This window comes from Colletotrichum spaethianum (genome assembly GCF_022836535.1).
Source record: "Colletotrichum spaethianum MAFF 239500 DNA, contig17, whole genome shotgun sequence".
In the NCBI taxonomy this organism is placed as follows: Eukaryota; Fungi; Ascomycota; class Sordariomycetes; order Glomerellales; family Glomerellaceae; genus Colletotrichum; species Colletotrichum spaethianum.
Window position 1 is genome coordinate 522,406 of NW_026054787.1, and position 20,361 is coordinate 542,766.

Consider the following 20,361-nt stretch of genomic DNA (forward strand, 5'->3'; position numbering starts at 1 on the left):
TCTTTGGTGGGCCATGTACCGGCTTGAAGTGCACACATCCTGTGTATTGGGAAGTCTCGTTAGGTGCCCCGAGGCAAATTCTGATGTCGGATATCCCCATGGTTTACATCACCCTGCCTTTATCCCTGGTCGAGATGGAAAGTTTGAAAATTGGTTCGACGGATGGAACTTGACAACCGACTTATATCGAGTCCTTGAGCATGCTATCACTGAGTTCAGGGCAAAAACCCGGGATCGCAAATCGATTCTCCAGGGGATCCATACCAAGACCGCGACAGCAACTATTTCCAAAACATTATCGCAAATTCAAGCTAAACTGGTTCCTCAGTTTGGCGTTGCAACAACTCGATCTTCCGATAATGGAAGGAATCGATGTGGTTTTCAAGCTTCCAACATTCTTTGCACGATACACCTGGCGCGAATGATCTCATTTATATCAGGCGAGAATGATCTTGGAGCGGCATGTCATACCGCTGGCGACATGATGAAAACTATGGAATCCATCCCCATCGAATACATACGCGCTGTTGGCTCGCCACTTGTCCAGCAACTGGCCGGTGTTGGTCACATGCTCGTCAGCGTCGCAGCAAAAAACAGACTTCTAGAACCTGAGTATAGCATGTTTAAAGCTGTCGTTCTATCAATGATACAGTTCCTCAGTCGTCTCGAAGAATACAACATCGCTACTGCAACTGCGAAGGAACGGCTGATGACACGATTCACGGATTTGGAGGCTCACTTATTTCATTCGGATCGAATTGCAAACGACAGCGGAAGCCATGCATTGTCTCCGTACCTGAACGCGGCCTTCCATGAGTCTGGTAACGAAGGGGATATCTTTTTCACCAGCTTAATGGGTTGTTTCACGTGGCCTTATGGGATACAATGAAAGTGGTCAAGGACACTGGAAAACATTAAACAGTGGCAGCCGGCTGCCGAAGATTTCATTATGAGCCAGCACTACTCATCTACTTTAGAGTTCCGAGTATTTGTGTTCTTCTGTTTGTTTGTCCGCCAAGCATAGTATTGTCCTCCGGTCATAATAGGATACTTCATCGGGTTATCGTCGCTCACGCATGTAGGCACAGGCTCAAGCACCTTTGCCCTGTCGAAGCCAAAGAAAAACGGAGCCGAGTATCTCTTCTTCCCACTTTTGTTGATTACCCGGTGGATCGTTGACGCAAAAAAGTCATTCGTCTGTCTCATGAAGCAATCGGCAATGTTGACGACGAATGAGCCCGGGATGGGCTCTGCCCTGATCCAATTTCCTGTCTTGCTGAGAACTTCAAGGCCAGCTGCCGCATCCTGGGTTACAATAGTAAAGCACTCAACATCGGTGTGTGCGCCGATACCGTTCTGCTCATCTATCGAGTGCTTCTGTTCTGGATAGTGCAGAATACGCATTCCCGCCTCTGGCCGCTTGATGTATTCATCAAAGAAATTCTCTGGCAAGTGAAGAGCCAATGCGAAGATGCGAGTCAGTCGGCGAGACAGTCGGAGAAGTTCCCTGTGGTAGGCATAGAGGTTCTCCTTAAAGCCGGGTAAATCCGATGGCCAAATGCTGACAGATGCTTCAGTCTTGTCAATGGCTTCCGGGTCTTCATGAGCATCATATGCCCAGTTGAAGGCTTCACTCAGATCTGGTGACTGTCAGGGTAATGGAGCTAGAGAAAAAGTTTGCCATCTGCCTACCTTGGTGTTTCCAACCATTGCGGTTGTAGCATTCCATCGGGTGAAAGCCAACGTACTCATTGGGGACACGACCTGTGAAAACTTCCATTTTTCTCTCTTCTGGCAAGGCAAAAAAGCGCTGGGCTTCAGCCATGGTCTTGTCGGCAAACTTTTGGTCGACGCCCTGGAGTTGCTTAGTCTCCTGCTGACTCCATTATGCATCTAATTTCTGTGAACCTACATGATTGGTCAAGTAGAAAAAGCCAATATTTCTCGATGCCTCTCGGATCTGCTCCGCTACGGCCTTGCGGTCGCGGGGGTCCTCACTCCAGATTCCCGATGCATCGATGATAGGAATACTTTCCAGAGTTGTGGCAATGTTTGAGTTGAAGCTAAAAACCGTTCCGTTATGTAAAGTAACACTTCGAGTCCCGGAGTCAGAGGCAACCACAGGCTGCAACATGCTTTGTACCGAGCCAAAACAGAGCCGAAGACCATTAGCTGTTATAGTGCGTGTTTGTTCGATATTATTTGAAAGACGCAACGTGCCGGTTCCGTGACCGGAATCTCTCGAACCTATTTAAAGGATTAGGAATAAACTACTATGAGGAACTTTCAAATGAGGTCTTCAACAAACCCGACAGCACGTTTAGCCGTTCAGGAACAACTGTTCAACTACTTTGACGACTTTGATGATGAAGTCTCTAGTGTGCTTATCACATGGATAAGATCTTATCATGGGTTATCAGGTGGGTAAACTGCAGAACTGGTCAACCGGATAAACAACACTACTCCCATTGGACGATCTGCAACTCAAGGTTTCTACAGGATATCTAATACCTGAATTACGGAAGGGGAACCGCCCCACGGTTATCTCAATAGCTTTTAGTACGCCAGGAACGTGTGTTTTCTTATCATCACTCCGTGCGATGAGATTTACCAAGGATCCGGAACAAGTATTGTACCCGAAAAGTTGTTATCTCAGGAGAACTCAATACCGACGCCAGAGATGCCTGTCTGTATTTATAAGAACAGTATTCCTAGCTTCATTTGTTCAAGAGCAAGGCCTAAACGTTGATAGTGTCTCAAATGTTTGATTACCAAACTCCGATAGTAAACACAGAACACGGAGCACGACCTTCGCTCTACTCGTAATGATGATGCCGAACCCGTCTTCAGTTCGCCGCCTGATAAGGCGATTTGAAGTCAGTCGCGACACCGATACTGATGTTGATACTTATGTCAACAAAGATACTCGTCCACTGCCTCCCTCGCGCCGCACATACGGTCCTTGGGATTTTGTAGGGTTATGGATGGTTACGGGATCTTTCAATGTTGGAGGATGGACGACAGGGTCCTCACTCATTTCCCTAGGGCTCAACGTCTGGGTATGCTATTTTCACACAGCACGAATGAGGGCGCAAACTAATTGCGGTGGTAGCAATCTATGCTTTCTATCATCATCGCACATACCTTCGTTGGCTTTGTCTGCATAGCCGGCGGTCACCCCGGCGCAAAGTGGCACATTGGCTTTCCACTTTGGATGAAGCAGAACTGGGGCATTTGGGGCTATCTGTTTCCAATGGTGAGTCTCGATTTCGTATTACCTACGACAAAGACCTGGGTCGGATGTCACTAACCTGCAGCTAGGCCATCCGAGTTTTCTTGTCCTTTGTGTGGACAGCAACGAACACATGGTACGGAAGCCAATGCCTCAGAGTATTGCTAAGCTGCATTTGGCCATCGTTTCTCGACCTCAATACCGAGCTGGCAAATGGGACAATGAAGGTCTATGACTTGGTCTCCTTTGTCCTGTATTTTGTTCTCTGCCTACCACTGATGTGGTTCAGCCCAGAGAACTATCGCAAGCCGTTTCTTGTAGCATCAACTGTGGTTGCGACCACAGTTTTTATCCTCCTGATTTGGTCAACTACACGCGCTGAGGGCGGCGGCGCTCTCCTGCTTGACACAAGCAAGATCTCTGGGGTTAAACCAGCAAAAGGGGGGGATCTAGGCTGGGCATTTATTGCAGCCATTACGGCCAACATCGGTGGCATTGCTACGCATATGTGGTCTCAATCTGACTACACCCGCTATGCACGTAAACCGGGGGACCAGGTGGTGGCTCAGCTTGTAATGGTACCTCTGGGAACCATCATCGTCGCTTGCATTGGCATCATCTGTACGTCGTGCGCGGTCACTCTGTATCCGAACGAGGGGAAGTTGCTCTGGCAGCCATACGCTTTCTTGGATGCTGTTCGCAGAAATGAAGACAGCTCGGGGGCTCGGGCGGGCGTAGCGTTTGCTAGCATCGCATTCATGCTCTCCCAATTCGGCATGGTAGTTGCATCGAACAGCGTTGTTGCGGGAATCGACCTCGCCGCCTTATTGCCTCGATGGTTCACTGTTAGGCGTGGTGGCTACTTCACCATCATCTTCGTCTTCGTCATGCAACCATGGTCATTAATCAACAGTGCGAGCAACTTCTTGACAGTTGTCGGCAGCTTCAATGTGTTCCTCGGCCCGCTGATGGGCATTATGTTTGCCGATTATTTCCTCATCCGAAAGCGGACCATCAAACTCACTGATCTTTATGGCGACTCACCGAGCAGTATCTATTGGTACAACAGGGGATGGAATCTCCGGGCCGTCGTGTCTTGGACACTCGGCGCCTGGATGTTCATTCCAGGCCTAGCTCAGCGAACTGTGGCACCAGATGAGATCTGGGCCGGGTGGACGAGGCTTTACCAATTGTCGTGGTTTGTGGGGTGTCTCGTATCAGGGCTGATATATTTGGCGCTTCATCAATTCTGGCCTATGCCGGAGGTGCTGACAGTGGACGACCTGGATTATTTTGGTACCTTTGGAGATGCGCCAGTCCTGCGCGAGGTGGCTGAGCTACATGACGGCTCAATGATTGGCTCAATGTCCAAGACTGTGGGAGAAAAGCTAGGGCCAGACGAAAAGGCCCAGATTGTCTAAAGTCAAAAACGGTCGTGTCTATTACCGTTTCCGGCATTACTGGAATCCAAATCTAATGTTATGATGCATTCTCTCTCCGCTCATGTGATAAGCCACTACCGCCAAGTTGGAAAGCTGGCAGGGATGTCTCAGCCCATAGGCTCTAAGCCTCCATCAATCGTGTGCCACTCATGCTATCATCCATATTTTCCCCAAGCCCTAGAGATCTTGTTCACTTCGCCGGCGGCTCTTTTGTGTATTGTGCATTCATACCTATTTGTTATGCATACCATTCCGTTTGCATACAAACTCAAACATACCCCATTAGTCCGGAACAGCCGTCTTAAGACGGTGATCGATTGCACAAACCAATAAGACCAGTCTGGTAGACCTTTGACGGGTAGGGCGTGAAAGATAGGATGATGGACGCAGATCCATAACGCCTCAGTGCACCAGCTTGAAAGCTTATACGTCTGTCCGCATATTCGGTTATTTCCTTGAGCAGCACACAGCTCGCTTTCGTTTCTGGGACTATTCTTAGTGTGAGAGATACGTTTCCATGTTCTCGACGTCAATACCTCGGGCCGTGGCGTGTGCGTTACCGGACCTGAGCTCGCATTAATTAAGTACCGGACACCAAATACTTTGTTTGTATTTCCTTAAGTTGTACCACTCCCCCGCGTGCGGACCGATCCCTTCTGGTCCGTATGTTGAATACCTGCACTCAAGCTTCGTTCCTTACGAGCTCGGGGTTCGACCCTCGAGAACCCCCGTCCCCTTCGATTCTCCTCCTAGTTATCCTGCGATATCGTCGATCCAGCAGCAGCAGTGATAATCTGCCCCAGCGAAATTTTCGGCATGTTCGCGTTGACATTGATCTGATCAGATCTCGTCGCCCCGCCGTCACTGTCTTCTGTCCGCATCTACAACTAGTTGTGGTTCTCCTCAGCAACTACCCAAAGACCTTCGCTACCCGCTTCTTCACATTCGACGATAAATTCCCGTATTTCTGCAGGACGCTTCAAGCGTATCTATTGTTTTCCGAGATATTGTGAGTTACCGTGGAATGGGAAGCGATGCTACGGAAGTAAAGAATCAAGGTAAGAAAATAGCCTTTGTTTTGCATATGGCCGGGGAGTTGAGACTGGAATCAAATATCGCCGATCAACCCGCGACAGTATTCGAAGTTGGACAATATTGTGTGATTAAAGAATTGGTACGCTAACCACGACCTGTCAGCTTTTCCTCTGTGTCGAAGTGCTACAAACGCCATCAAGCTGTCTTCCGAACCCTGCGTCGAACTTCGACTCTTAGTATCGCTCTCGTCTCAACGCTTCGTACGCTTATTGTGGCGGTACTATTTTTCGTTATAACGTATCTATTCCTCAAATTCTCTTAGCAACAACTTCCAAGTCCTCTTGAGCGAAAACCCCTGTGCGTCGAAGTATTGCTTCGAATCGAGCGTCTTGCTAGATAATACTATAACGGCGATGATCCAGAATTGCATCGCGGGCGGCACATCAAATTCTCCTAATATCTCCAGTCCATTTGCTTGAGATGCGTCTGACAAAAAAGAGGGTTTAGAAACCTTGTTGAGCTTTGCATCTAGGTAAGTCCTGTAGTCTGGGGCCGTAACCTTTATGACGCGATGCAAAGAGGACGCAATTTAGTGAGGAGTATCGACTGATACATTAAGTTGTACTTCCCCAATGCAAATACTGCAGCATCATTCGAGTCAATTTTGCATCACGACTCCTCGGCCAGGAAAACCCCCTTTGTGCGTCATCTGGGCTGCCCTTATAGACTTGTTGGGGTTTTGTGGAAAGCTAGATTGTGCGAGTACTGATTCTCTCTATTAACTGTAGGCAACGCACTATTTGGCCAACACAGAGCCTCGGATCGACATAACGGCAGCCTGCGCACAATTTTTCTTTTGGTTCTGTTGTCAGACGATTCTTTGGGAACAAGGGATGAGAGGGATATTCAAGTTCAGCTCAGCGGAAAGGACCACTTTAAACGATTGACGAAGCCATGGCGACATCAAGAGGTCTTCCCGGAACACATGAGTTTCAGAGTGAAGAACCCTCAAAGGAGGTACCTCGATTACGGTTCGATGACTTCTCCTATGAATCACGAATATCGGGGCCTCAGTTACCGGCTCGGCCCCCACCGCCGCGCCATCGGGCATCGTGGGCATTTCCGTTGAGACATGTCTCTAGCTTTGGGCTGGATTTGTCCGCATCTACCGATTCCAATACTACCAGCAGGTCAACAATCTCGACTGGCGGAACTATGTCAGACCCGCCGCCTTCTGGGATCATGAAGACAATGGAGTTCCAGCTTTCATATGAGGCAAGAACATGGAATAGACGTGGAAGGATGATTTCTGAGGCTGAGAGCACGACACTGCGCCCATCCACGATCGCAGATATAAGAAGTATTACAAGTGGTGATGTACCATTGTTTCACGGGAGCATGTCGCCAATCTCACAGCATTTAAAAGTCGAGGGTGATTATTCACGGTTATCCTACAGACACTCCTCTCCGCCTGGATCACCTTGGGAGTGGCTTGAGAACGGCCAAATGAAACCTATCTCGATGGATGGAGCCGTCCAACCCCCTTGGGACTTACTCCACCAGTTGCGGATGAGAAGCGCCTCTCTACTTATTCTCAGAGACATCGCGACTGAAAAACGACGTAATTTGTCTAAGAGTAACAAAGTTATGTACAAGGTATAATGCTGCCTACGTTAGCGAGAGAAACATTCCGTCCGAGAATGAAGAGTAGTCAAGAAGTCTAAAGTTATGCTTAATAAATGAAGCCACGAAATTCTTAATTCTGGGGAAAATGATGGTTTTGAGACTCTGGGCAATCGCCCTTGGTCTTGAGCACGTGCATGTAGAATGCGAAGCGGTGGCCATGAAAGCAACGATACAAAGCTTCAGAAGGGTATCCAAGAAGCAGCCCTCTTTCTTCACAGAGACTAGGTTACGACTTTGATATATAGAAAATGGACAACGAAATACGAGATTTAGAGAAGGAAAACGGTCGCCTCTGATTACTAGAAGCTACGAAAATTGGTAGTGACTGGGCATCCAGCCAAACTGCAATGCTATCCCTTGACTGCTAATTAACGTCAGTAAGCCAGCCCAAATCAAAGTCCGCTTCTACTATACTCATGAATGAGTCACTATGTTTTGCCTAGATTTTGGCCTACCTATATGTATCCAAGGAGAATGCTGGTACCTATGGCACCACTCAGGTATATGGAGAATAGAAGCACCATATAACTTAGCCGTTCATTATCTAGCTCGAATGGGTCCGTATGCCCTTGTTTGTGTTACCTCACATGAGGGATGATTGAAGTTAAGCCGTAATCAATAGGATAACAATACATCATGATAGAGAAACAAGAAAGGTGATTAATCCGTCCTTCAGATCCTATTCAATATTGCGTTTTTTCCCATTGTTTTTGGGGCAAATATCGACAATTAACCTACTTGAACTGGTGACGATTATGGTCAAGCGAAAAGGACTATGTTTCTCTCGAAAGTGTGTTCGGCGGTTAATTGTCAACATCCCTTGAGACACTTCCAACTCCTGACAGTCTGACCCTCGACGTTCAAGCATTGTCTCTGCCAAGACTGAGATACGGGATTAGACCTGCGAACCTCGGCATTGCAGCCCTCGTCGGAGTACATGTAGCAAGTCACCGTGCTAGCGGCATTCCCGTCGCCAGAGACTCTGAGGCTAGCGACACGTTTGTCAGTGACCTTGTTGCAAGCTTGGGAGCACTATATCGAATACGACGGGTTAGCATCTTACTAGTTACTGTAAGAAATTACGTAACTAGGGAAACAGGGGTCGTCGAACAATAAGGAAGCACAGTAGAGCGACTGGCTACATACATCGGGCTGAATGAGGTTGACACGGGAGCCAGTGCAGTCGCGCTGATCGAATACTTCTCCGCAGTGTCCGCCGGCAATTCCGTTAGTGCCACACTCGCCTTGGTGGGCTTCCATTATGTTCACGATGCCAGTCTGAGAGCCAGATGCAGCAGCCGCAGCAGCAACGTAGACAGCAAAAACGGTCGTGACGATCGTGAAGAGACGCATGGTAACGGATGTTTGAGTGAAGGATTGAGATATGAATTTACCGAAGTTAGGTTGAGATGAGAAAGAAGATTTGTTACAAGTTGGAGAGAGTTTGTTTAGAGTGAGAAGGTTCAAGATATGATGAAGCGTCTGGTGAAGTACAGATGAAACTTGGATAGAGTACAGACCATTTGTGGTAATCTCCAACTACAAAGCTGCATTCGTACTATATTTTTTTAGACTGTAGCAAAACCTTGAACTCTGGCAGCAGCATATCTGACATCCGTCCACTTCCACTTGTTCAGAGAACCATTCTTACAGAGTTCACCCGTCTCTTCGCACTTCGCGCGACTTACCACTTGACGATCGCTAAAAATGGGGATTTCTCCACTCCTAGATCATTCGCAAGTAGCAAGCTGGTGTGGTTTTTCAAGATTTGTATACTCACAACAATAGTTTACACTTTACTTCACAACTGTTGTTGGCTTGAGTAACATAAATTATCATGGCCCCCCCCTCTCCCCTACACGACACCGGTTCGGCCAGTTCCCGCAGTCGAAGCCGGCTAGGAGGTTGAAATGCCTCATCTTCTATTACCACAAGACTCAAATGTGTTCTACTGGCGGTTTTAGGTGGCAGTTTGATGAGTGTAGTACATTTGTTTATTCGAAAGCACTCTTCTTCTCATAATGCATATATCTGGCGTTACATCAGGGTATCTTGGCCGAAGCCATATCGTTATGTTACAGATTTAGGCGACAATATCCTTGTCGTTCTTCTCGTCAACCTCTAGCTCCCGAGCGGGCCGAGCACTGCTGCCCCAGCGACCCATGAAGAAGTTGCTACAGCTTTCAACGGTGTTCTTGATATTCAGGGCAACGATCTCCCGAGTCGGCTTTTGGAAGAGAAGGTCAATGTCCTCAAGGGTCTTGTCCTTCGTCTCTGGCATGAACAGAATTCTGGAAGTTTAATGTTAGTGGATGAAATCAAGTGTGAAGTATATCGAAGTAGTAAACTTACTGGTAGAACCAACCAAGGATAGCAATTCCACCGTAGAAGCCGAGAGTCAGACCAGTACGCGTCATAGCTTCCTGCATGGCGGAGAAGTTGTAGGTGACAATGAAAGAAGACAGGAAAAGCAGACCAGATGAAGTAGTCATGCCGTAAGATCGAAGGTAGGTAGGGTAAACTTCGGAGGGAACAACCCAAGTGAGACAGGCATAGCATCCGAAGAAGCCCATGTACAATGCAAGACCAACAAGGTAGCAGGCTACGGCGCCGGTCGTGTTTGTTGTGGTTGGGATCTGGTAGCTAACACCAATGATGATGAGACCAAAGAAGAATCCAGGAAGCATAGCGTTGGCCCAGAAGCGACGGCCAAACTTCTCCATGTAGAAGCAAGCAGGAATGGTACCAATGAGCAGCGAACCGCCACCAACAAGAGACATGTAGGTAGCCTTCTCGTCGTTAAAGCCGATTTGCTGCATGAGGATGGACATGTAGTACATGATGGCGTTGACACCGGTAAGCTGGCCTAGGAGGATCATAATGTTGGCGTAGATCAAGGCGCGACGGGCGCGGGGAACGGTGAAGAAGTCCATCCAGGGGAAGCGCTTGTTCTTGGCACCCTCGGCGACAACTTGCTTCTCGTCCAAAACAGAGACCTTCATGATGAAGAATTCCTCCCTGGCCTCGGGCGTCGAAGTGCCGCGAATTCGCTTCCACACCTTGAAGGCATCAAGTGTGCGACCCTTATGCATCAGGTAACGAGGAGATTCGGGAAGGAAGAGCATGCCGGCGAACATGATGGTAGAAAAGAGGAGGGAAGAGCCGAGGATCCAGCGCCAGTTGCCAGGGACGTGGATGAACATAGCGGCGATAGCGTATCCAAGGACTTCGCCAAGTGCAATATTGAGTTGGTAGAGAGAAACGACGTTGCCACGAATTCTTCGCTCGGCGGTTTCGGCGACGTAGACAGGGACGGTACCACCCTCGAGACCGACACCCATGCCCAGGATAACTCGTGCAGAGACAATCATACCTGAAGTGAGATGCGGTCAGTAAAACGCACATCCTAGTTACATATGCTATAGAAATACTTACCGAAGTTTTGGGCGCCGGCGCACAGCGCACCTCCAATGGTGTAGAGGATACAGGAAATGATGATTGACATCTTTCTGCCAAGGTACTCATTACAGGGACTGAGGATGATGGCACCACCAACGGCGCCCAGGGGCATTGCTGAGTTAACGAGTGACTAGTAGAGTTAGTTTACTGCAATTTAAGGGTTGAATAGACTCCTTATTACGTTTTGTTTGACAGTGAGGCCCAAATCAGCGGGCAAAAAAAGGTTGGCGCCAGAAATGAGAGATTGATCAAGACCAGAGAGAAGACCACCCATTGAGGCAAAAGCGATGATAAGCCAGGTGAAATACTTGGTCTCGGAGAACTTAAGCTGAAAAAAGCCCGTCTTCAGACCACCGGCAGCCTCAAGCTCGCGCTCCATGTTGTCAATGAAAGCATCAATCTCCCAAGCGCCGGCTTGGGCGACGGCGGTAGCATCTTTCTCGTTCAATCCAGGAAGCGCATTCGCAAGGTTCTCAATGTGAGCCTCATTTTGACTGTCTGGGTTGTGCTTGCCCGAACTCTTCGGGGCGAGTGTTACTCCGTGCATTGTATGGGAGTTTCTGCGCAGCCTCGAGCCAAGACCTTGTTTGAACAAATAGCCAAAGGGAGAATCAACAGATCTGATGAGGCTGGTGCTTAGTTCCGAGGGAATACGGCTCTGATCGTCCGGAAGAAAAGAGACAACCTGCCAAGAAAGCCTAATGGCAAATTGATAATGGGACGAAGCAGGCTTTTAACCCCCTTTCACACAGCACACGTGGTCAATCAGCAACAACACGACCGACTACACAAGTCGACCAACCCGAGGACAGTATCGGTTTATTGTGGATTCTTTGCCCGATTTTCGACACCGGTTTGTCTAGATTCGACACCAACATCGTCATCCGAAATTTTTGACTGGTGTTCGGGTGGAGAAACTGGAGAAAAACGGCCGAAGTAGGAGCGATGCTGTCCGCATATTCGGGCTTCTTCTCCAGTGGAGAGACCCCAGGAGAACGCACGCTTGGAGACCGAACATGCTGGGGGAGGGAGGGGGAAGCGCTGCGTGCGGGCGTAAAGTTCGATTGCCCTTGGGGCTCCAGATTTTGCTCTCGCGTAGGCGTGACAATGGGCCCATGCCGGAGACCAGGCCGCGACGTTCTTCTTCTCATCTGACTCGCGACTCCACATCAACGCAGGATAGCGCTTGTGTGAGCCCCGCAAGAAGGGGGTAGTTTGACCGAAAATTCCACCGGACATCACGTCCTGGATCTCTCGGTGACAGTCCGAGCCTGTCTCCCTTCGTTCTCGTGACTGACATGGAAACTTACGGAGTCTCCGCGTGGAGTTGGTAACTGCTAGAATTTCTTCTCTAATTTCTTCTCTGGGGGTTGGATTGGGGAAGCCTTTTCGGGTTGGAAGCCGTGAGCTGACGTCAGGCGAGGGAACGAAATCTTGAAGCGGCACATGGGCACGCATGGCAAGGTGATATTCGGTAGATTTCAGTCGTGACAAGCCACGCCTGGGCTTTCTTTTACCCTGGCTACCAAAAATATAGGGACCCCTTTATCTGGGCTGTGACATATACTCTAAAGGGAACGTGCTCTGATACACATGACCACGTGCCGGGACTATTTCTCCTACGAGCCGCAAGCCATTCGTGCCTGACCACTTGATGGCACGTTCCTAGCTCCCGTCATATCAGGACCGGGCCCGGAGGCGAAGCCGCATTCTTGGCTGGTGACAAGTAATAATTGCCCGGCTTGGCACATTGAAAGGTCGCAGGGTGGTTAACGAAACTGCATCTGGTCGTGCGATGCCAATGGTGCCAAGGCGGCAGGCCAAGAAATTCAATGGCCCCATTAGGCGCTTGTTTTGGTGCTTGTTTGTAGGTAACTCGGCATCGACACTAGCTTATAGACTAGATCAACCAGCCAGTCGTACCTTGCACTATTGAATTTTTCAAACTTTCTGTCAAGAGGAGCCGTTCAATCCTCTTAGCGTCGCTACAGGGCTAACCCAGGCTTCATGTGGGGAACCAGAGAATTAAAAGATTGCAAATGTCAAGGCAGCAATGCTCAGAAAACTTGAATCGATCCGCACGCAGCATGGAAGGACTTTCATGGGCATAATAATAATCCTACTACCTATGTTACATATTCTAGAAGCTCAAATTTGGTCCCACGAGACGGTAGAGTCACCATTACGCAGCAAATGAACATGGACTCAAACAATGCCACGAACACAAACCCGCTGAACTTCCCCTCGGCTGTAATCGGCTCACGGCACCATGTGTTTTAGCTTCTGCCCGACTTTTCCCGGCAGTTTGGCAACCCACAGAAATCCCAGTTTTTCCCCTCACAAGCCATGAACCCCCGCAATGTAGGATTGAGTAGCATATAAAAAGTGGATAAATATATCCAGCTGACTGGCCTCCCACCCCCGCAGCAGGGTTTCGTCAGTTTGAGAGATAACCCAGACCGTCGAGCCGGTTCAGCCGTTTAGGTTTCAACCTGCAACATTACAATACCTATAGAAAGCTGATTGAACGGCGACAGAGATAAGCACACCAGGGTCTAATTTTGGTCGATAGCTTGGGGATCTCTATCACGTTTGCTAGGAATCCATCGCGCTGTGGCCTCACGAGTCAGCCCAACAAACGATGCTAGCAGCCAGTACTGTCGATCACCGTCCGTGGATCCTCCAGTGTCATACGTCACAGTTCCGACGGGGAGAAAAACGGGGGGAAAGTAGAAGCGAGCGAACCCTACTGAACTCAGCAATGAAAATCAAGGTCAACGACGATGTTGAGGTTATTCCTGGCTCGCTAGCTTCCGCCCCCCAGGACCTGCAGCTATATTTTTAGGCCGGTAGCACTTCCATCACAGACCAGAGTGAGGAGTATATTCAACGGAACAGAGGAACACCGCGTGCTGTCATTTACTGGTACAGGCTTTCAAAATTCACGTATGCGTGGATGCATGTGCTGATTGTGAGCCTCAATCAGTCTACTCTTTACTCCCCAATAGTTGGTATACTGATGTGTTAACTGACGAGTTGTGTTTATATATGCCTGAGCGGTCGACAGATTTCACTGCATTTCCTATAGTCATTCTGAAACACGCCAATCCACACATGCGAAAACCACGAGGCACTCTGATTTAATTACAACCACTTGTGAGATGTGTGACAGTGGCTTACTCATTAGGGGTCTTGCGTGCCATGAGAAACAGAGTGAATGTCTACCATGCGGTGGAACTGCCAGGGAGAGCAACTTGAAAAATTGATTAATATCGTAGTCCGAGCACTCAAGGGACGTACAACGTAATGTAGATCACCCGAGACCACGTGTTGTCTGCGTACATGCATGCTTAAGACTAGGAATAATACATGGGCCCGGTGGATGATACACTTCATCCTTTGTAAACAGAGGGGGATTCTATGCGCCTTGGCGGGCTCCAAGCAAAGCCAGTGTGCCAGGTCTCGACTGTACTTGATTAGGCAAGAAATGAGGCCCTCTTCAGGCCCTTGAATCTATCGGTGTTTGAACTCGCATGATCATTAGTAGCATTTGTATTCTCGTTGCATTGCCAAAGTTTCTTAATGTCAACCTGCTGGCAACTGTCTCTTTCCTATGTTAACTATGCAGGCCAGGCACATTCATACATTCGATCTTGCAATGTACAAACACGAAGTCGTCGAGTTTCAAGTCTACAGGAACTATGGTCGTTTCTTGCATGGCTCAGTCACAAGCCGGATAGGATCATGACTTCCTCCCCCCGTTCTCACTGGGATAAGGTGTACAAGGGTCGCGTGCTCGACATTCGACCTTCTTAGAAGATCGTACAAGTCAGCGGCATCGCGACAACTAGCTCAAAATTAAGGTGTACGTTAAACCTCTGCTTAAACAACGGTATTAGTGTAGTTGTCTGGAACGGAGAAGGGCATTCAGATAGATTATGGAAAGAACACAAGCGATACAATTACAATTACCTACCTAATGCACATAGGATTGGGCCTCCTGATACATAGACTCTTGTTAATTATGGCTGTGTTTGTTACAGTGTAATTAAATGGCTGGCTGGAAGAGCTTTCTTTGACTTCCCACAGAAGGTGTTGGCCCGCTCAGATGGGGAGAAAGTAGAGGTTACCTGCTGTAGGGTTCGCAACATATCCACATCAACGCACAATCAAGACCTATTGCATTTGACCGAGTTTGTGGAAACCTGAAAGTATGCTTGGAGGGTTTGACATTGGGATAATTCAGCTTAGGTTCCTTTTTGCATGGGTTGACTACATTGGGGACGATTTAGTCATTTATCCATTATACGGGGGCACCACGGTGATTTAACTTGAACGTTACATTATCGTTTGGATTCTGAACGAAGTACATGTCTATCCGCCTTCTAGCTCGTTCGGCATGGTACTATAGTGGATCTGAATCTCCCAGCTTATTTGGTTAGAAAATACACTGCTTGTGATTGAATCAAAAGTAAAGATGCGGCCAATGTGGATTAAACGCACGACCTTCAGATTGATTGAATGAAGTTTTCCGGAAGTAAGTCCGCTTCAGTCTGACGCTCACGGCTGATCTATGTCCGCCGCTTGTTAGTCTTTGCGAATATTTAGACCAAACTCACTATGCTAGCTGTCCACTTTTAGGTGGTGGGCCGAGTAAATAGACAGAAACTATCCAATCCTTGCCAATGGCTATACGTTATCAACTCGCTTATTGTTCCCACGAAAACAACATGCTCTAGATGATACAGACATCCACGCAGCATAACTCCTGTTGGGGTATCTCTTACTCGCTTTCTCACGCAAAATCGTTCATGTAAAGAACTAAAAGTCAACATAAGAGGCCATGATAGACCATGTGGGTGGCTTTCTATATAGATATATAATGCAGGCCGAATGAAACATAGCAATGAGACACCTTGAGCTTTGTATCGCGTGGTGCTTGTTAATCAGAGTTCCAAAGCTGGAAACAACCCGGCAGTCGATAGTACCAAGTATGTGGGCGCTAAATGTCCTTTTACGCTGCAAGCTAAGACACAAAGAGAATGTGCACGAAAATATGCTTTCAGGGGAGAAAGACGATGTTGGAAAAGGCCGCAGCACCGGTTTTCCATAGTCGATCAGGGCTCAAGAAAGATAACAAAGAGGTAGGAGAATGATGGATAGACTATTTTGGGAACGGAGAAGCAAGGTAGGCTCGCTAATAAAGAAGCTTGGTTATCTTCATCTCCGGCAATGCAATAAATATGACTAAGTACAGTATTACCTTGTCAATCGGTTGGCTAGACTACTCGCATTAAAATCAAGCCAAAGTGTACTGCAGTTCTCGACTGAGGATACATATGATGGTGATTCCGCGACAGTAGTGATGTGTAAGAATAGCTGGCTAAAAATAACACACGACGTGCCATAATTCCCAACGGTATAGAAAAGCTTTCTAAAGGCCTGGTGAGAATTCATTACCGACGAGTTGCCAATTAGTTGAGGTAAAGGATGGTTTCCTGACTTAGCTAGCATGGATGCCCTCTCTGTTTGACGACGCAAAACTCATTCTGCACAGTGCTCTGCACAGTGGCTTCGAGATAACATTTCTGTCGTCTATTTTCAATAGTAAGGGCTAGGCATACTAAACACCATTTGTCACCTCGTTACATGTCAATATGTAATCAAAATAAAGACAGATGGCAACGAATCCTAGTTTCGTCCTTCATTGGGTCATAAAAAGAATATTATAACTTACTCTCGGTTATTCAATCTAATGCCCTAGGTTAGTCAAATCGAGTCTCGGAATCTGTCTATGGAATATTCTCAGTCTAAATCAAGCATTCTTGTTTCGTTCCTCTGCCTTAACAGATGACCCAACCCCGACTTTGGGACCTGGGAGGTAGTGAGAATAATACCTGAAAGGCGGACCTCTACGTTACAAGGCGGAAAATGCATTAACGTGGTCCCTTCTATAAGGAAGAAAAATGATTGGATTCTGCAACCATGTGATTTTGACGTCAAAGGGCGAAATGGACGGCGGCTGCTCAGAGGAAATGAATATATTAGCTTGGTGACGGACCCTGTGCTAGAGCCAATAATTTGCAGCCTACGTTTGACCTGAGGGGCTGGACACTGCTTCATATGTTTGTGTACTTTTCCTCCCCCCCTTTCTTCTCTTTTAAGAACGCCTCCAAAACTACGAATCAAACGGACTGAGTCGAAGCATCTGACTCCAGAAGAGAAAGAGCCAATTGACGCCCCCGAGAGTGCACTCGTCCGATGGTTAGCGAGGGGCTTGGCGAAGTCCGCTGCGTCGTTCAATTTTACCCCCTTGGCTTAGCGTTTTGCATGTGCTGGCGTGCTGCTTTTGGTTTGGTTGCCCCATTTCGGAAGATCTGCACTAATGCATGAAATTTGCCCAATTAGTTGATTGGCTTCTGGCGCTCCTTCCCCGCATTCTGTGTCAAATCTGAGTCGCACGACCGACGTCAAAGAGATGCGGCCGACACAATGAATGGGCGGAATCTAGTCATTGGGGGTTAAAAAAGACGTGAGTGATAGAGCTTAATAAAGCTTTGGTTATGGAGGAGACAGGACGTTCCTGTTGGTCTGCCGCAGTGTTGTCTAGAAACAGAATAAGACCAAGACCACGCGGCCTCATTCTCTCTTGATTTTCATGTGCCAATATTTTATGACATTTTTCACCAGACTATAATAAGTTCGGCATGGATTACTTCGCCGTATCATTTTCTATAGTCGCATATTTGCTCCTTGTGCGGGCGCTGCGGTATCGTCGTCGCGGTGATGTTTTGCGTAGATATCCCCAATACCAAACGCGGGAAGAGATGGCGTCTATGTCGCTTTCAGAAGCCACTTCGGTGATGCAAGAGCTTGCAGGCAGAGAGTTTCCTACTACTTTCTATACTTCGATCTCTTTTGCCCTATTCAAGGTCAGTAGACAGGGCAATGACACCAGTATCTGGCTAAGGTATATATAGACATATGGTATTCCATCAATTTCCAAACTTTTGGTAGCTACAAGTCAGCTTTCAGGGGATGCAACGGCTTCGAAACGTCGAACCGACACAGGGGTTCTCATATTCGAGATCATGTGGAACACCCCAGATTCGAAACGGAACATTGATGCCATTGCCCGCGTCAACTTCCTCCATAGCCGTTGGAGACAAGCCGGCAAGATCTCCAACGACGACATGTTGTACACTCTCAGTCTCTTTGTTTTGGAGCCCATGCGTTGGGCAGCCTTATACGAGTGGAGAGACCTCACTATGTTCGAGAAAAATGCTCTGGCAATCTTCTGGAAAGACTTAGGAAACGAAATGGGCATCTCCTACGAATGTCTGGCACCATACACGCACAAAGAGAACGACGCTCTTGCCTGGCTTGAATCACTTCAGAAATGGTGTTCAAAGTACCAAGAACATCATATGGTCTATGCTATCGCCAACGAAAAGCTCGCCCGTGCGAACGTGAAACTTCTTCTCATGGATTTTCCGAAGTTCACGCACGATTTCGTCTTCAAGCAACTGCGTTGTCTTATGGAACCCCAACTTCGACACGCCTTTGGGTGAGTAGTAGCACTAGTTTTGATCCAGCTACAGATCCTGTATTGTTGAAGTAGCTGACCAAACCTTTGACGCAGATACAACGACCCTAGTAAGCTCGACTTCTTCGTCTTTGAGAAGCTAATCGCGATACGCCGGGTTATTCTCAAGTACTTATGTCTTCCGAGGCCAAGCTGGTGGACCAACCCAACTATTCTGGATGTCGACAAGAAGACAGGTAGATTCTATCTTCCCAACTACCTGGCGCATCCATACTACGTCAAACCGAGCTTCTACTCGAGATGGAGACCGTCTGCTCTTTATACTCGACTACTTGGGGGATATCTCCCAGGGGATGGAGGCGCAACATTCCATCCCGATGGTTATATCATTCCCGAAGTTGGTCCTGAATCCCAGAGATGCAAAGGACAAGAATACATGGATCTTACACGTGAGAGGATAGGGAGAGCTAGGGGTTGCCCTCTGGCATTCCAGGCTTAAGAGTGCTTTTGACTTTCTCCTTCAAACCGAATGCTCAAATTGTTTCATGGCCCGGTAGTCTTTGCAAAATCACAATGCGTGGCTAATAAATACAGCGCAGCTCTACAAAAGATGTTCAAGGTTGTTATTGCTCACCAATCGATATAGTGAACAGGAACTGCTGGTCCACAACCGACTTTGTCATGATCTAAGTGATAAAGATCTGATTGATAAGCTGCTTTAAGAAACACCTTGGAAGCAGAAGCTATCAAACCACAACTGCGTAAGTGGTATCTTGATAAATTTTGAGCCTACATTGAAATAAACGTAATATCTTGGGTGCAATCGTCATCGCTTATGGTTGAGACTGAAAGGTTAGGGCAGCAAGATGAAACGTGTTTGGACGGAAATTGGTGATATGGTCGTATTTCAAATCCAGACGCATCTTGTTTAAGTGGCTGTGCAAGCGGTAATTTGTAATCATATAGGTAACGATGAGATTCGTGCTGAAGTACTACGTTTCACTGGTGCATGTAATTAGGCGTTCTATCGTTGCTTATGGCTACAAAAGGTTGAGATGGGATTATCCTATAGTCTAAAGACACGAAGAATTTGTACTATCAACAACGTCCATTACACGATCAGAGGACATGATTGAGCTCCAAGATAAAACTGGAAATGCTTCCGCCAGCTTCAGCCAGACTGTGCAGCTGCTTTTGAACTTCTGCTTGTTCAAGTGTCTTATTGAGAGCCTGTGGAGGGAAGTCAGTCGCAGTCATAGCCAGATTGATGGGCGGCATATCCTCAAATGAAGAACCTACCGCAATTGTTTTCCAACCACTAAATCCAGCGAAGTGACCATCGCAAACCTCCTTCCCGTGACCAGTGTGATATTTAACTTTATCTCCAGCAATTGTAGAGAACATAGCCGTTAATTCATCCCACCGCCCTTTCGCCCAGCCGATTTGGGCCTCAGTGCCCATTGCCTTGATGACGAAGAAGTGTGTGCTACCCTCAAGCGTCTTCTCAGGTGCAACATCAGGAGGTGCTTGAAAGAACTGTAAAACTGGAGGACCAGCAACCAATTCCATTAGGGACTTCTTGAAATTGGCAAACCCAGAGGATTTCATAAAGTCCTTGATCGTGTCAAGACTTTCCCAGCCTATGCACATACATCATCAACGATTAGGACTGCGCGTTTGTATTATGAATATCCCACCAAACCTACTGAAAATCGCAAGGTAGCCGCAGTGGCCCTCTGCGTTGATTGGAGTGCTTTCAAGGATGCGAGCTACTGCCGATGCTTTTGGGCCGCCGACGACATTGAAGTTGGCTTTCACTAAGCCGGGGACGTTGTCGTAGAACGCTTTCCTGGCGTTCTCGTCGGCCTCTAGAATTGGAAAGACGATCTCAGTGAAAGCCATAGTTAGGGATAGAGGATTCAGATGTTGAGGAGGTCGTTGTGACCTGATTTGATCTGTAT

The 20,361-nt window shown here is 47.7% G+C and overlaps 7 protein-coding genes across 7 annotated transcripts; 2 read left to right on the top strand and 5 right to left on the bottom strand.

Annotated features, from left to right (window-relative positions):
- Window positions 1-960: 960 nt before the first annotated feature.
- Window positions 961-1,710, bottom strand: ColSpa_06948 (2-oxoglutarate-Fe(II) type oxidoreductase hxnY; the record flags this gene model as incomplete). The annotated part of the gene is made up of 2 exons (XM_049273160.1): window positions 961-1,647; window positions 1,693-1,710. 2 exons carry the CDS (start codon window positions 1,708-1,710, stop codon window positions 961-963), a joined length of 705 nt encoding a protein of 234 aa, XP_049129117.1.
- A 2,280-nt stretch (window positions 1,711-3,990) lies between these two features.
- Window positions 3,991-4,653, top strand: ColSpa_06949 (transporter aclS; the record flags this gene model as incomplete). Its single annotated transcript, XM_049273161.1, has 1 exon — window positions 3,991-4,653. One exon carries the CDS (start codon window positions 3,991-3,993, stop codon window positions 4,651-4,653), a length of 663 nt encoding a protein of 220 aa, XP_049129118.1.
- Window positions 4,654-8,205: 3,552 nt separating this feature from the next.
- Window positions 8,206-8,748, bottom strand: ColSpa_06950 (uncharacterized protein; the record flags this gene model as incomplete). Its single annotated transcript, XM_049273162.1, has 2 exons — window positions 8,206-8,427; window positions 8,542-8,748. The coding sequence occupies 2 exons, from the start codon at window positions 8,746-8,748 to the stop codon at window positions 8,206-8,208; spliced, it is 429 nt and encodes a 142-aa protein (XP_049129119.1).
- A 730-nt stretch (window positions 8,749-9,478) lies between these two features.
- ColSpa_06951 (inositol transporter 1) lies at window positions 9,479-10,966 on the bottom strand (the record flags this gene model as incomplete). Its single annotated transcript, XM_049273163.1, has 3 exons — window positions 9,479-9,686; window positions 9,748-10,768; window positions 10,831-10,966. The coding sequence occupies 3 exons, from the start codon at window positions 10,964-10,966 to the stop codon at window positions 9,479-9,481; spliced, it is 1,365 nt and encodes a 454-aa protein (XP_049129120.1).
- A 42-nt stretch (window positions 10,967-11,008) lies between these two features.
- Window positions 11,009-11,401, bottom strand: ColSpa_06952 (uncharacterized protein; the record flags this gene model as incomplete). Its single annotated transcript, XM_049273164.1, has 1 exon — window positions 11,009-11,401. The coding sequence occupies one exon, from the start codon at window positions 11,399-11,401 to the stop codon at window positions 11,009-11,011; it is 393 nt and encodes a 130-aa protein (XP_049129121.1).
- A 6,544-nt stretch (window positions 11,402-17,945) lies between these two features.
- Window positions 17,946-18,425, top strand: ColSpa_06953 (mycophenolic acid synthesis protein B; the record flags this gene model as incomplete). Its single annotated transcript, XM_049273165.1, has 1 exon — window positions 17,946-18,425. The coding sequence occupies one exon, from the start codon at window positions 17,946-17,948 to the stop codon at window positions 18,423-18,425; it is 480 nt and encodes a 159-aa protein (XP_049129122.1).
- A 1,094-nt stretch (window positions 18,426-19,519) lies between these two features.
- ColSpa_06954 (uncharacterized protein) lies at window positions 19,520-20,302 on the bottom strand (the record flags this gene model as incomplete). Its single annotated transcript, XM_049273166.1, has 2 exons — window positions 19,520-20,040; window positions 20,107-20,302. 2 exons carry the CDS (start codon window positions 20,300-20,302, stop codon window positions 19,520-19,522), a joined length of 717 nt encoding a protein of 238 aa, XP_049129123.1.
- Window positions 20,303-20,361: the final 59 nt, after the last annotated feature.